A 15,133-nucleotide genomic window follows, 5' to 3' on the forward strand; every position below is an offset into this window, starting at 1 on the left:
CGTAACTTTGGGACCCATCCCAAGGGCACTCAGTTTATTTATTAGACGTCTGTGTGGAACACTGTCATTAAGGGGAAGTGACAAATATGCTTAGTTGTTGCATGTCCTAACTCTGGAGGCATTCAGTGAGTCTTGGCATTAAGAGGGGAAATCCTTGAGAAAGCCGCTACTTGTTTTGGCGAAACATGTCAGAATTTTCCCCCCCCGGTCAACGGACAGAATGTGGTTAAAAGATAAGTGCAATTATCTCTATTTACTCTTTAAAGTTTAACAAGAGTTATGGGGCGTTTAAATGCTGTTTATAAATCATATTAAAAGAGTACATGAGGAGGTGGCTGTGGAAAGCTCATGGCAATGAGAGGATAACTGAACCTTGAGTGACACTTCTTAAGTCCTGTTTAAAAACTGATAAAAAAATTTTTGAATGCAATAATAGATATTTAAAATTTCACAAGGCTGAATATTGACATATTTATGTGCTCCTAAAATAGGGTAGCTTATAATATACTTTAGTTGTTTGTAATGTAATTGTTGTAATTTAATATACTTTAGTTGTTTGTATGCTCCTATTTCTTGCTCCTATTTCTATTCTTCTCTCCTATCCCCACTGAGGTCTCAATTGGTCTCATTTTAAGACAGAAATCTGTTATCTTTTTTGAATGGGAATTCATTTGCCCTAATTATTATTCATTCATGAAACAGATCTCACCCAGCTTCAACAATTCCAATTATGCAAGATCCTTGCCTGTCGGCTATTTTTTGTCTCCAATGTTGATATTTGCCTGCCAAACCTCTAGCATTTTATTGGGCCTAGTTCAATTTTATTCTAGCAGCTTAGACTGAGTTGCATGTAGCTATGCTATGGAAGACAAATTCTTTTTGACCACATATTTAGTTCCTGCTCTTTCCTTGCCTTTTCTTTTTTACCCATCCCCTGCTTCGCTGTATTGATTTCCCTCTGCCCCCTCCCATGTCACCTTATTTTTGCAGATCTTGTCAGTCCCTGTGCTTCTCACAGGCTTCTCTTCTGGAGATTCTTCATTCTCTTTCTCCGATGTCACTCGATTGTCCAGTTCCTTCTCATCCCCCCTCAGTTGAGACAGTTCCTGCCGCAACTGTTCATTTTCATTGGAGACCTCTTGCTTGTCTCGCTTAATGCCGGTCAACTCCTTTGTGAGGGTCTCCAGCTTCTGCCTCAGCTGCCGCACCTCCTCCCGTGCCTTGTTGCGCTCTGCTCGCACCTTGCTCCACTTCTCCCGCCAGTTTGCTGTGCAGTCTGACCACCATCGCATGGTCTTCTCCATCTGCACTGCCCGAGCTCGTGCTTCCTCCAACTCTCGCAGGCGGAGCTCTTCCCTGCTCTCCCAGTCCCCATCCAGGCACGCTGTGGCCAGCACAGGCAGTGGAGACCCTAGGGAAGGAAGGAGGCTTTTTCGGGAAGGAGACAGCGAATTTGCAATCCACGTCTGCTCTGGCTGTGGGCTCTCCATGCTTAGTGGGCTAGTTTTACCAAGTTGAGGAGAATCCACTAGCTGAGGGCTAGTACTGCTGTCCTGACTCATGATGGAAGGCAGTCAGTCTATTCAAGGAATATAGTGCAGAGAGCTCACAGAAGTTGATTTGCAATACTTATCTTAAAGCAAGAGCTCAGCTGCATAAATATTTTGGCAAGCACAGAGGGATAAAGTGGGAATTAATGATTTATTCATGATGTATTAAACAAATTTATAGTAGAGGCTTGGGTGGATTATGAGCTTGTCTGGGGGAGCTTGCATTGCTACTAGTTCATACTTCATCTTTCCTTTTAAGTTTGATAACAGGCTGCTCTCAAATTCAGCTGTTGAGTCCTGAGATTCGTCCACTCTGACATTCCCAGTGTAAGCAATGGAGCTCTGAAGAAATTATTGACTTCATAGTAGTGAATCATCAAAATCTATCATTCAGTATTTCTAATCAAGGAGTAGAAAAACAAAATCCTAAGGACAGGGTGAGAACATCCAGAAGTTCCCTCTCTGAAGCTGAGCATTCCAAAATGTGTAGATTAGGAGATGTCTTCAATGGGACCTCCCCTTTAATCTTCTCTCTTGTCTGTCACACACTATGGATCATCTTCTCATTTGGCCCCAAAATCCTTTTCCTGAAGAGAATGGGTGACCTGAGAAAAAAAAAAAAAAAAATGCATTGAAGTAAATTGAATACATTACATTGTTTAAGATGTTTCTACAAACTCTTGCACTTGTGAAACTCATTACCCTTAGGTCTAGGATGAGATGCATTCCCCTTTTTATGGAATAAGAAAGTTTTTAAAATAAAATCCCAGCCCTTCTTCTCCTGGTTGAACGGGTTCAACTTCATTGGCCTTTAGAAGGGTGGAGAGTTCATCTAGAAGGGTTAGTGGCATTTAAGCATTAACATACCCATTCTAAGCACCTAAATTTTGATGCTCTCTCTACAAGAATCACCCTCTTGATGTCTATTAGATAAGTATTAAGCAAAACTCTTGTTTAAATGATGTACCAGTAATCCAGATTTTTTTTACTTCCTTCTGAAGGATCATGATGTACACATTTACAAGTATGTGCAGGATAAACACAGAGGAACACTCATATAGAAAAAGATGGAATCAGAGCAAAACTTAAATGAGCTCATAGCTGGAGTGAGCTTTGATGACAGCTACAGAGGCTGAAAGCAAGCCCAATGCCGGGCAGGCTTCAACAGATTACATGTTTATATTTAATTTATGCATTGTTCAATGCAGCCCACCTCCCCAAAATTACTTTGGCTGCTTGACCCCTAGCAATACCACAAGACAACTATTAGGGGTCACATATGCCATTTTGAACCTGGAATCATTCTTGCTCCTACTATACAACCAGGAAACCCCTGCTTGGAGCAAGGGTGGGATCAAGGGAGGGGGTGTTGGGTTCAAAGATAATATCCTCATCAGGGGTTACTGTTGGAGGGGGTTCCCATGCTTGTGAGGCACTCTTGGAAGAGTTCTTATGTCCAGGAGGGAAGGGGTTAATATCCAAGGTGGTGACAGGAACTTCAGAACGATCAGCAGTGGGTGGGGACGATCAGCAGTACCTATAGGGATTTGCACATCCTGACCTGCCCATTTTAATTCACCTTTCTATGTTCTTTCTAAAATAGGGCTCTAAAGCAGTGGTCCCCAACCCTGTCCTGGAGGACCACCAGGCCAATTGGGTTTTCTGGATAGCCCTAATGAATATGCATGGAGCAGATTTGCATGCCTGTCACTGCCATTATATTCAAATCTCTCTCATGCAACATCATTAGGACTAGTCTGAAAACTCGATCGGCCTGGTGGTGCTTCAGGACAGGGTGGGGACCACTGCTCTAAGGCACATAATTTTATCTTCAAACACAGTGTATGTACCTTGCATATGAAAATGGCCTGTTTGTACAGGCTGAGGAGTACACATGAACACTGCTAGTCGAACTCAGTTAAACATTAGTCCCTTTTGCATCCCTCAGGATAATAAATCTTCCATTTCAGTCTACAGTGGTAGGCAGCAAATAATCATTCTGATCAGGAAATATGCACTTCATTTGCATGTCATCAAGACATCTGTATACATATATTTTCTTCAGACATTACATGTGAGGATACGTCTATAAAGAGGACACTAACATTTACATAACACTTAGGTACAAAAATGTTCAGAATACAAACATATTGGGGCATAGGCAGTGGAATGCTTTTTTGTTTGGGGGGCAAAAGCTCTGCCCTAGACCCTGCCCAAGCTCTGCCTCAGACCCCACCCCCAGAATAATAGTACTAATTGTAATGCCATTTCTTCCATTAAATCTTCATATACATACAATATAATCTTATAATCTGTCTTTCCCTCCTTCCAACCCCCCTCCAGTATAGCTATTATTATCTTTTTAAATTAACCTTTACAAAGTTTATTTCCATGCATTATTTTATTGAAAGAGGCTGAAGTGTTACTTTTTTTTTTTAGTCTATACTAGCAGTAGGAGGGAAATTACTGTCCTTAATTAATCCCTAAATCTTCAGGCTTGTCTCTCCCTTTTCCCTTCAGAAATCCTACCAATTACATAAATACACTCATTACAACAGTCCAGCACTAAGCTAGGGATCTGAGATGAATGAGAGAGGGGAGGCTTTCACTATGTTTTCAATTTAATAGTTCTGAGACTCTGGTCTCTCAAATGCCCTTAATTGACATTTGCACCATTGTAAACCACAGTAAACCTTGCTGATCTGGAATGTTTTGCTCAAATCTTATACACAGAAGCTCCTTCCAACTAGAGTGATGCGAGGACAAAGATTAATCTCCATCCCCTCACTGTCCCTGCAGTGAAGCGCATTTTGCATCCCCATCACCACAGTTTTAATTTTCTTCCTTGCATCTCCATGCTTAAAACTCAAAGATAATTTTATGGGCCTAAGGCAGTGGTAGGCAAACCGTGGCTTGCAAGCCGCATATGGCTCTTTAGCCCCTTGAGTGCGGCTCTGCCAGTAACCAAAATTTTCCTGCACAGAAGGACCCCGATACAACAGCTGTTCTCACAAGCTGCCTCGAAGTTTTCCCTCTGCTGCAATTTCCCGTTTCTGACAGGGCAGATCGCCGCAGAGGGGAAGCTTCGGGACAGCTGCCAGCAGTTTGTGAGAACAGCTCCATCAGAGCCAGATTAAAGGATAGGGCCCAAAATGGTCAGGGGGGCCCGCCAGTGCGATGCTTTAGGGCCATTTGGGCATCTCCCTCACCTTTGCTGGATTTGCAGTCATTGCCCGCCCCCCCCCCCATCATCGTCCCAGGCCCTCCCCGTCGACCCTCCCACCACGAGATGACTGACAAACCTCCCTCCAGCACTCGTCGGCAGCCGCAGCACTCTAAACAGGCTGCTTCGCAGTTCGCGGCCTTCTGCTGGTGATTCCCTCTGCAGTGTCACTGCCCGCAACAGTGTTTACAATTAGCTGCTGTTGCTGGCTTCAGGCCTTCCTCTCTGCTGAGTCCTGCCTACTTTCTGTTTCCATGAAGGCAGAACCCAAAAGAGAAGAAGGCCCGAAGCCAGCAACAGCAGCACATTGTGAATGCTGCTGCTGCTTGAAGAAGTTCATGATGCCAGGCCTTGGAGCACCTGCTTAGGGGCTGAACTGCCGACCGGGGATGGGGTGACAGAAGGAGGAAAGGGAGCAGAGGGGGAGAGAATTGCTGCACCCAACTTGAGGGAAAGGAAGGAATGAAAGGAGATGCCAAGGCATGAAGGGAAGAGAGGGAGGGAGGGTGGGAGGAAGACATGCCAGGTCATGGAGGGAAGAGGGTAGGGAGGAAGGAAGAGATGCCAGGTCATGGAGAGAAGAGAGGGAGGGAGGGAGGAAGAGATGCCAGGGCATGGAGAGGAGGGAGGGAGGAAGAGATGCCAGGGCATGGAGGGAAGAAAGGGAGGGAGGAATACATGCCAGGGCATGGAGGGAGGAAGAGATGCCAGGGCATGAAGGGAAGAGAGCGAGGGAGGAATAGATGCCAGGGCATGAAGGGAAGAGAGGGAGAGCGGGAGGAAGAGATGCCAGGTCATGGAGGGAAGAGAGGAAGGGAGGGAGAGCGGGAGGAAGAGATGCCAGGTCATGGAGGGAAGAGAGGGAGGAAGGAAGAGATGCTAGGGCATGGAGGGAAAAGATGCCAGGGCTTGGAGGGAAGAAAGGGAGGGAAGAAAAGATGCCAGGGCATGGGGGAAGAGAGGAAGGGAGATATGCCAAGACATGTCAGACCAAGGGAAAAAGAAGGAGGAGATGTCAGAGCATGGATGGGGAGGGATAAATGAAAGGAAAGGAGAGATGCCAGGGAATCAGGGAAGGGAAGGAGATAGATGCCAGACCGTGGGGTGGGAAGGAAAGGAGAAGAGAGAGATTCCAGAGCATAGGGGAGGGGGTGGTGACAGAGAAAAATGGAGAGGTGGCAGAGCTGAAATGAATCATGTACAAAGTAGAGAAGGGGTACAAGATAGACAGTTTATGGAAGGAGCATAGAAAGAAGGAAGATGCCATATGGAACGGGGAGAGAGCAGACAGTGGATGGTAGGGGCAGAGAGAGAGGGCAGACATGGAAGAGGCTGATGCTGCATGGAAGACAGAGAGGCTAGATGCTGGCTAGAAAGAAGTGAATGAAGACAAGATGATTAAAGCAGAAACGACAAAAGATAGAAAAAGATTATTTTGTCAATAAATAAAATTTATTATTATTATGATATCTGGTTTTATTTAATGTTAGTAGCTAGTTTAAACTGACTCCTAAAAACATGGTTCTTGAAAAGAAATATGGCTCTCAAAAGAAATCTTAATCGTCATACTACTGATCTTTGGCTCTTTTGACTAATGAGTTTGCCTACCACTGGCCTAAGGCATTTCAAATAAACATTTTAAGCTAGACCCTCACCAAATACAAAACAAGGGCTCACAAGTTAGAAACAAAAAATAAGTAGATAAAATTGAACTGGGAATCCCAAAGAGTTAAATTCGGCAAGTAACACTGAAGAAAAGTAAGGTTATGCACCTCAGTAGCGGTAATCCATGCAGAAATTACACCTTGAATGGAGAAACTTTAACTTGTACTTCGGCGGAACGAGACCTAGGAGTAATCATCAGTGCAGACATGAAAACTGCCCATCAAGTGGAGAAGGCTTCATCTAAAGCAAGGCAGATGATGGGATGCATCAGTAGAAGCTTTGTCAGCAAGAAGCCTGAAGTCATAATGCCATTGTACAGAACCATGGTGAGACCTCATCTGGAATACTGTGTACAATTCTGGAGGCCACATTACCGTAAAGATGTGCTTAGAATCGAATCGGTTCAACGGATGGCCACCAGGAGGATCTCGGGGCTAAAAGGTCTCTCATACGAGGAGAGACTAAACAAACTACAGCTCTACACTCTAGAAGAACGTAGGGAGAGGGGAGACATGATTGAGACATTTAAATACATCACGGGACGTATCGAGGTGGAAGATGATATCTTCTTTCTCAGGGGACCCTCTGCCACTAGAGGGCATCCGCTCAAACTCAGAGGCGGGAAATTTCATGGCGACATCAGGAAGTATTTCTTCACAGAAAGAGTGGTTGACCATTGGAATGAGCTTCCAGCGCAGGTGATCGAGGCCAGCAGCGTGCTGGACTTTAAGAATAAATGGGATACCTATGTGGGATCCCTACGAGGGTCGAACTGGAATATCGGTCGCTAGGTATAGACTTAAGAGGATGGGTCAGTAGGGTGGGCAGACTTGATGGGCTATAGCCCTTTTCTGCCATCATCTTCTATGTTTCTATGTTTGTAATTTTTGATGGAGTGAAAAACTGATCCACTTGTACCCGTTGTACTCCACTCAGGCTTTTGTAGACTTCAATCGTATCTCCCCTCAGCTGTCTCTTTTCTAAGCTGAAGAACCCTAACCTTTTTAGTTTTTCCTCATATGAGAAGAGTTCCATCCCCTTTATTATCTTGTGCTCAAATTCTCTCTTCTCTCCCCCAACATCGGGTGACCCCTCTCCCACTTTAAAAAATAAATTTCCTGGTGGTCTGATGTATTCTTCTCAAACACCTCTCAAAAGGACCTGATGGCCCAGTGGATCCCCACCCTCCCAACCTAGCCAAAGCCCTGCCATGGCCTGACCTGCCAGGCCAAAACATAAGAACATAAGATTTGCCGCTGTTGGATCAGACCAGTGGTCCATCGTGCCCAGCAGTCCACTCACACGGCGGCCCTTAAGTCAAAGACCAGTGCCATATTTTGAGTCTAGCCTTACCTGGAATCTTCCCTGGTGGCCTAGCAGTAGCTTTAGTCCATCCCCCACAGGCCGACATACCTTCACTACCAGGGAGGAGGGAATAGGCATCCTTCCCTCCTCCCTCCTGGGCAGCATCAAAAAGATGTTGTCACCCCCCAACCCACCCATTCTTGATGCTTACTTCTGCTCCCAGCTGACAAAAGGGCCAACTGCCCCTCCAGTGTTCCCTCTAAGGTACAGCATGCACAACCTCACACTGTTCTTAATATGGCCATGCATCATTCCTAAATCTGCTGCAGGAAAAGTATAGGTGTCTATGCCACTGGAAATACTACTCAGTGAAATCAAATGAAGCCGTAACCATGTTCTTAAGTACGAGTCATAATTAAGTCGAGTGTCTGTAACTTGGGGACTGCCTGTACACATTTCCCAAAGCTAACATACTGTATTTCAGTCAATAAATTAAAGATAAAGTGCTTTTCACCTTTGTTGTGTGATTTATTTTTCCATCAAGTCAGTTCCAGTTTCTTTTTTTTTCTGCTTTCCTATTTTCTGCATTTCTTCCTCTCTCTCCTCCACCCCTGTGTGCAACATGTCTATCTCTCATACATTGTTTATCATCTCTCTCTTTCTCATTCCCTCCCGTGCTGCAAAGAGAGTAGAAAAAGAGAGGGGGGGAGTCCAGATCAAATCTCTCCCACCCCCTCTACTGCCAAGTCCAACTTTTCTCCCTCTCTCATCCCCTGGCTCCTGTTCAGAATCTTTTCCCTATCCCCACCAGTCCCATGCCCAACATTTCTCCTTCTATCAACCCTCTCCAACACCATGCTGCATCTCTTCCTCCCTTCCCTCCATCACCATGTCCAAACATGTCCCACCCTTCCCTCTCCACCACAACATCCAATATTTCTCCCTTCCTCCTCTCTACCACTATCATACCCAACAATTCTCCTTCTTTCTTCCTTTCCCAATGTGCACCATCTCTCTTTCCTTCCTGCTTCACGTACCTAAGTACAATTCTACATTCTCTTCCCTCCCCCACCAGTAGCATATCTTTTTTCCTCCCATCCCACCACCCCACCTGTGCAGCATCTCTTTCCCTCCCTTCCTACCCCCCTAGCCCGTGCAGCATCTGTCCTTCCCTAAGAACATAAGAATTGCCACTGCTGGGTCATACCAGTGGTCCATCCTACCCAGCAGTCCGCTCCCGCGGCGACCCCTAGGTCAAAGACCAGTGCTCTAAATGAATCCAGCCTCACCTGTGTACATCCCAGTTTAGCAGGAACTTGTCCAGCTTAGTCTTGAAACCCTGGAGGGTGTTTTCCCCTATAACAGACTCCGGAAGAGCATTCCAGCTCTCCACTACTCTCTGGGTGAAGAACTTCCTTACGTTTGTAAGGAATCTATCCCCTTTCAACTTTAGAGAGTGCCCTCTCGTTCTCCCTACCTTGGAGAGTGTGAACAGTCTGTCTTTGACTACTAAATCTATTCCCTTCAGTATTTTGAATGTTTTGATGATGTCTTCTCTCAGTCTCCTCTTTTCAAGGGAGAAGAGGCTAAGTTTCTCCAATCTCTCACTGTACGGCAACTCCTCCAGCCCCTTAACCATTTTAGTCACTCTTCGCTGGACCCTTTCATGAAGTACCATGTCCTTCTTCATGTACGGTGATCAGGGCTGAAATGCAGTACTCCAGGTAGGGCGCACCATGGCCCGGTACAGCGGCATGATAACTTTCTCCGATCTGTTCGTGATCTCCTTCTTTATCATTCCTAGCATTCTGTTCGCCCTTTTTGCCATCGCAGCACAATATGCAGATGGCTTCATCGACTTTTCGATCAGAACCCAAGTCTCTTTCCTGGGAGGTCTCTCCAAGTACCGCCCCGAATATCCTGCATTAGATTTTTGTTACCGACATGCATCATGCCTTCCCAGCCTTCCCCTGCCTATGCAGCATATGTTCTTTCTTCCCTTCTCAACCCCAGCTCTCCCCCCAGCGGGATCCTGTGGCATGACCTCACTCTCCAGCTCCCAAACTCCCCCACCTACCTCCTCCCCAACCATTGCAATTTTAAATCTTTGGACAGCTGGCAGCGGCTACGAGGTGAGCCTGTTGCTGTCAGCCTGCCCTAGAAGTCTGCATTCTGCAACGACTTCCTGTTCCATGTAGGCACAGCAGAATGAAGTCTTCCAGGGCAGGCTGATGGCAGCAGGCTTACCTTATTGCCGCTGCCAGCTACCTGAAGATTTAAAATTACAGTGGCCGGGGAGGAGGTAGGTAGAGGAGTCAGGAGAGCCACAACTGGCTCTTCTGACATCCAACCACCAATATTGAGGGGGGCCATGACCCTGACCCCCCCCTCCATTCTGATGCCTATGTATTGGGGTATATATACTGGAAAACCTCTTATGTGCTATTAATGTTAATGTACACATATCTAGTATGTATTTTACAGGGGCAAGCACACATGGCCAGAGTCTGGGCAGGGCACACATTTACACAAGTAACATAGTATTCTGTAAGTTATGCACGTATCATTGGCACACACACTTATGCCAGCTCAATAGCTGATACAAGTGCCCACTTCTAAGTGCATGCATGCATATATGACTTTTTTCTTTCGACAGGCTTTTGGAAAAGGTATCTCCCAAATCAACCATATTTACTAGTTTTCTTTGCTAAGAGGCATGATGCAATTTATTCCTTGAGACAAATTTATCAGAGATTTTTTTTTTCTACTGTGTATGCCTAGTAAGAACAATTTTAGTTTTTTTCCTATATTTTATGGATTTCCTTAATGGCTTGTATTGTTATGTTGTAAACAGTCTGGAACTGTTATAAGCGTAGCTTGAGTGGTATAGTATATCCTAATAAAAATAACAACATAATATACTTGGTTATGCTAGTTTTCTATAAAGAGAAATAAGTGCCAAATTATAGAATATGCGACTATCGGGCACTGTCTAGGTACCTACAGTATATATAGGTGCAGTAATAAAACTACCTCCACTATAACTTACAGACCTATATGTCCCAGATGTAAAATATAATGAAACTTAATGAGCTATGTACATGTGTTTATAAGAGAATCACCAACTCAAGACCTTAATCACCTCTGAAAAATGAGTACTCATCAATAAATCCCCCCCCCCCCAGATTTTTAGTATGACCTCTATCCTGTAGCCATCTTGGTTCCCCCTATATTCAAAATTAATACTTCAATTTTACCTATTTGGGTTAAAAAAAAACCAAATTATTATTTTTAGTTTTTTATCTGTATATAAAACAATGAAATAACAATGATATTTTATTATTTCATATGGGTATGCAACAGTTTTGGTCAGCCTTTAAAGAATGCCTTGACAAATGTTTTTTTGAATCTAGGATACAGCTCAAAAACTTAAAAGCCAGTGATGAGCCCTCCTTCACCTCCCACTCCACCTAACCAAAGTCGAACAGCTGATGAGGAGAGAGATATCCTGTTGGAAGATCTGCCACAGCAACTTTACTACCTGATTTCCTAAGGCTGCTTCTCCATTTTGTGCCTGAGGGAAGAAAGCTTAGTCAATCAGGAACTCAAGGGTCAGTTCTTAAAGCCAGCATCCCCATGCCTATTTATAATGGCACGTGGATACCCAGATTCAGTTATGAAATACTAGTGTAACTTGGCATTGGCACGCCTAAAATTTAGGTGCTTTGCACTTACACCTGCTACAGACCAGCGGTAGCTTAAGAAAGGAAGTTATCAAGCCACGTTAGGGCCTTTAAGTCATAGTACCATATTTTCACTCATATACCGCGCACCCGTGTAAAACGCGCACACGGGTATACTGCGCGGGGAACACAAATTTATGTAATAAAATGTTAATATAGCGCGTACACTAGAGAATGACACGGTGAAAAAATTGGTCCCCGTCACCGCCCCGTCCCCGTCTCACCATCCCCGTCACCGCCCCGTCCCCGTCTCACCATCCCCGTCACCGCCCCGTCCCCGTCTCACCATCCTCTTCACCGCCCCGTCACCGCCACTGCCACCCCATTCACCGCCCCGTCACCGCCACTGCAATCCCATTCACTTTTCTTTATTTACGTATAAAGGAAACATTCTTTAAAACTTTAAAACTTAGTTAAATATTTGTTAATAACTATACAAAAACAAAACACGCAGAGAAAAAATTAATTAATATAAATTCCCTGACTTCCCTGCACTGTCCCCCCTTGAAGGTCTGTCCCCATCCTGAAAGCCTGATGCCCCCCCCCCCCCGACGTCCGATACATCCCTCCCCCCGAAGGACCGCCGACTCCCCAACAATATCGGGCCAGGAGGGAGCCCAAATCCTCCTGGCCACGGCGACCCCCTAACCCCTTCTAGGCATGGACCTTTTCTATTTGGACAAAAATTGACAGGTATAATTCTGCTCAGGCTTTGAGTTCTAATCAAGTAGGTCTCTAGAGGGTCCTCATTTGCAGTGGAGTAGGGTCAGAGCATTTTAAGCCACTGGACTGCACTTGAGAAATCAAGTGCCAGTTGATACAAGTTAGAATCAAATATTTGGCATTTTCTGAACTAACTAGACTGAAGCTGGTGTGTGACATTTTTCTTTTACATTGGTTTTTGTTTTTGTCTAAAGAATGATGATAGAAGGTGACAAGGTGCCTATGCCATAAATCTTAAAGGTGTTCCATGCACATGACCTGGATGATGAGTGGAATGGGCATAGATGGCAGTGTTACTTAAGGCTTTTGTTTATGCTTATAGATTTTATTTACGATTAATATGAACCACAATGGGTACAGCTTTTAACATTTTTGATTTGATTTTCTCATCTCTTTCAATGGTCTTGCCACTAAGAATCCTCCTGGCCACGGCGACCCCCTAACCCCACCCCGCACTACATTACGGGCAGGAGGGATCCCAGGCCCTCCTGCCCTCGACGCAAACCCCCCTCCCCCCAACGACCGCCCCCCCCAGCCGACCCGCGATCCCCCTGGCGACCCCCACGACCCCCCCACCCCCCTTCCCCGTACCTTTGGTAGTTGGCCGGACAGACGGGAGCCAAACCCGCCTGTCCGGCAGGCAGCCAACGAAGGAATGAGGCCGGATTGGCCCATCCATCCTAAAGCTCCGCCTACTGGTGGGGCCTAAGGCGCGTGGGCCAATCAGAATAGGCCCTGGAGCCTTAGGTCCCACCTGGGGGCGCGGCCTGAGGCACATGGTCGGGTTGGGCCCATGTGCCTCAGGCCGCGCCCCCAGGTGGGACCTAAGGCTCCAGGGCCTATTCTGATTGGCCCACGCGCCTTAGGCCCCACCAGTAGGCGGAGCTTTAGGATGGATGGGCCAATCCGGCCTCATTCCTTCGTTGGCTGCCTGCCGGACAGGCGGGTTTGGCTCCCGTCTGTCCGGCCAACTACCAAAGGTACGGGGAAGGGGGGTGGGGGGGTCGTGGGAGTCGCCAGGGGGATCGCGGGTCGGCTGGGGGGGCGGTCGGAGGTTCTTGGGGGGGGCGGTCGTTGGGGGGGAGGGGGGTTTGCGTCGAGGGCAGGAGGGCCTGGGATCCCTCCTGCCCGTAATGTAGTGCGGGGTGGGGTTAGGGGGTCGCCGTGGCCAGGAGGGTTTGGGCTCCCTTCTGGCCCGATATTGTCGGGAAGTCGGCGGTCCTTCGGGGTGGGGGTGCGAGTGGTCCTGCCGGGGGGGGGGATGTATCGGACGTCGGGGAGTCGGCCGGGCAAGAGGGCTTGGGCTCCCTCTTGCTCCGATCGCGGGTGCGGGTGGGAGCGCGTGCGAGCGGTCGTTCGGGGTGGGGGTGCGAGCGGTCCTGCTGGGGGGGTGAATCGGGCGTCGGGCGGTAAATAGCGGTTCCTAGAAGGGGGTACATTGGCCCGCGGGGACAAACCTGTTCACCGTTTCCGCGGTCGGTGAATGGCCTTGTCCCCGTCACCGCAGCGACTGCTAGTTTTCTTCCCCGTTTTCGGCGGTGACCCGCGGCTTAAATGCGGTGGCCGCGGGTAAACCGTCACCGTGTCATTCTCTAGCGTACACGCGTATACTACGCATGCTAAAACCTCCTCCCGCCTACTCCGAACCAGCATCCTCCCCCCTCCCCCTCTGATCCGAGATAATCTGATCCGGCATTCCCCCTGCAAACCGGCATCCTCCCCCCCGCTCGCGTCAACCCCCCTCCCCCGCGATCCTACATCCCCCCCAGCACCGCAAAGACAACTCTTACCCGATTGGGCACCAGCACCAATGCACAGCATGTGCCAGTGCCAGTGCCCGAAGATCCTCCCTCGTTGGTTTGGGCTGGGCTGGGCTGGGCTGGGCGGTGCGAGAGAGATCCTCCTTCTACCTCTGCCGGGCTGGACTAGGCAAATGCTCAAAGCCTAGTCCAGCCCGGCAGAGGTAGAAGGAGGATCTCTCTCGCACCGCCCAGCCCAAACCAACGAGGGAGGATCTTCGGGCACTGGCACTGGCACATGCTGTGCATTGGTGCTGGTGCCGGTGCCCAATCGGGTAAGAGTTGTCTTTGCGGTGCTGGGGGGGGATGTAGGATCGCGGGGGAGGGGGGGGTGACGTGAGCGGGGGGGGGAGGATGCCGGTTTGCAGGGGGAATGCCGGATCAGAATGTAAAAAAAAAAAATGTAAAACGTGCTCACACATATAACGCACATGGTTATGCACGCTTTGTAAAATCGTGTATAACGCGCGCGTTATATGCGTGAAAATACGGTAATTGCCCCTTAATGTGACTTAAAAGGTTCTAACACAGCTTCTCCTGTCCTAACATGATAATATTTACGTAAACACAGGTTACATAGTAATGAGATGCAAAACATGCAAATGCATATAAAGCAGCTCATTACTTTGTAAAAACCACAACATGACTTGCTTTGTGCACCAGATATACACTACAATTTGTGTTATGGTCATAAAATCACAGTAAATTTAACCCCAGCTAAAAGCTCCTGGGTCTGAATTTTAAGGGGCCCAGGACAATCAGAAACCTCCCACCCCTAATCACGACCCATCACTACCCCAATCATGACCCTCCACCAGAACAGCACCCCCTACCCACAATGAAGACCACCCCCAACCTCCTTAAGGCCCCCCCTCCATCATGGGCATAAGGGCTCCATATTGAATAGTGGAGTGGTCTAAGAGCAGAAGTGATCCCCAGTCATTCCTGTTTTGCTGGCGCTCTATCCAAAATGGTGCCCTTACAGAGAAACATGACACCTAGCAGTAGCAGCATGAAACTACCACTATAGGTACCATTTGGGGACAGAGCCAGTAAGGAAGGAGTGACTGGGGATCACTCTTGCCCTTGGACCATCAGATACAGGGCTCTTAAGCCCTCAATGAT

At 47.3% G+C, this 15,133-nt stretch overlaps 1 protein-coding gene across 4 annotated transcripts in view; it reads right to left on the bottom strand.

Annotated features, from left to right (window-relative positions):
• The window catches only part of CCDC102A (coiled-coil domain containing 102A), a 175,852-nt gene that overhangs the window by 97,911 nt on the left and 62,808 nt on the right, over positions 1–15,133 (bottom strand). For all 4 annotated transcript variants that reach the window (XR_004539245.1, XR_004539244.1, XR_004539246.1 and 1 more), the window contains one exon: positions 978–2,155. Coding sequence is in view for 1 of the 4 variants with exons in the window: in XM_033942379.1 (XP_033798270.1) it covers positions 978–1,562 (585 nt within the window). In the remaining 3 variants the exon portion in view is untranslated. The remainder of the gene's footprint in view (positions 1–977; positions 2,156–15,133) is intronic.

This window comes from Geotrypetes seraphini, chromosome 4 (genome assembly GCF_902459505.1).
Source record: "Geotrypetes seraphini chromosome 4, aGeoSer1.1, whole genome shotgun sequence".
NCBI lineage: Eukaryota > Metazoa > Chordata > Amphibia > Gymnophiona > Dermophiidae > Geotrypetes > Geotrypetes seraphini.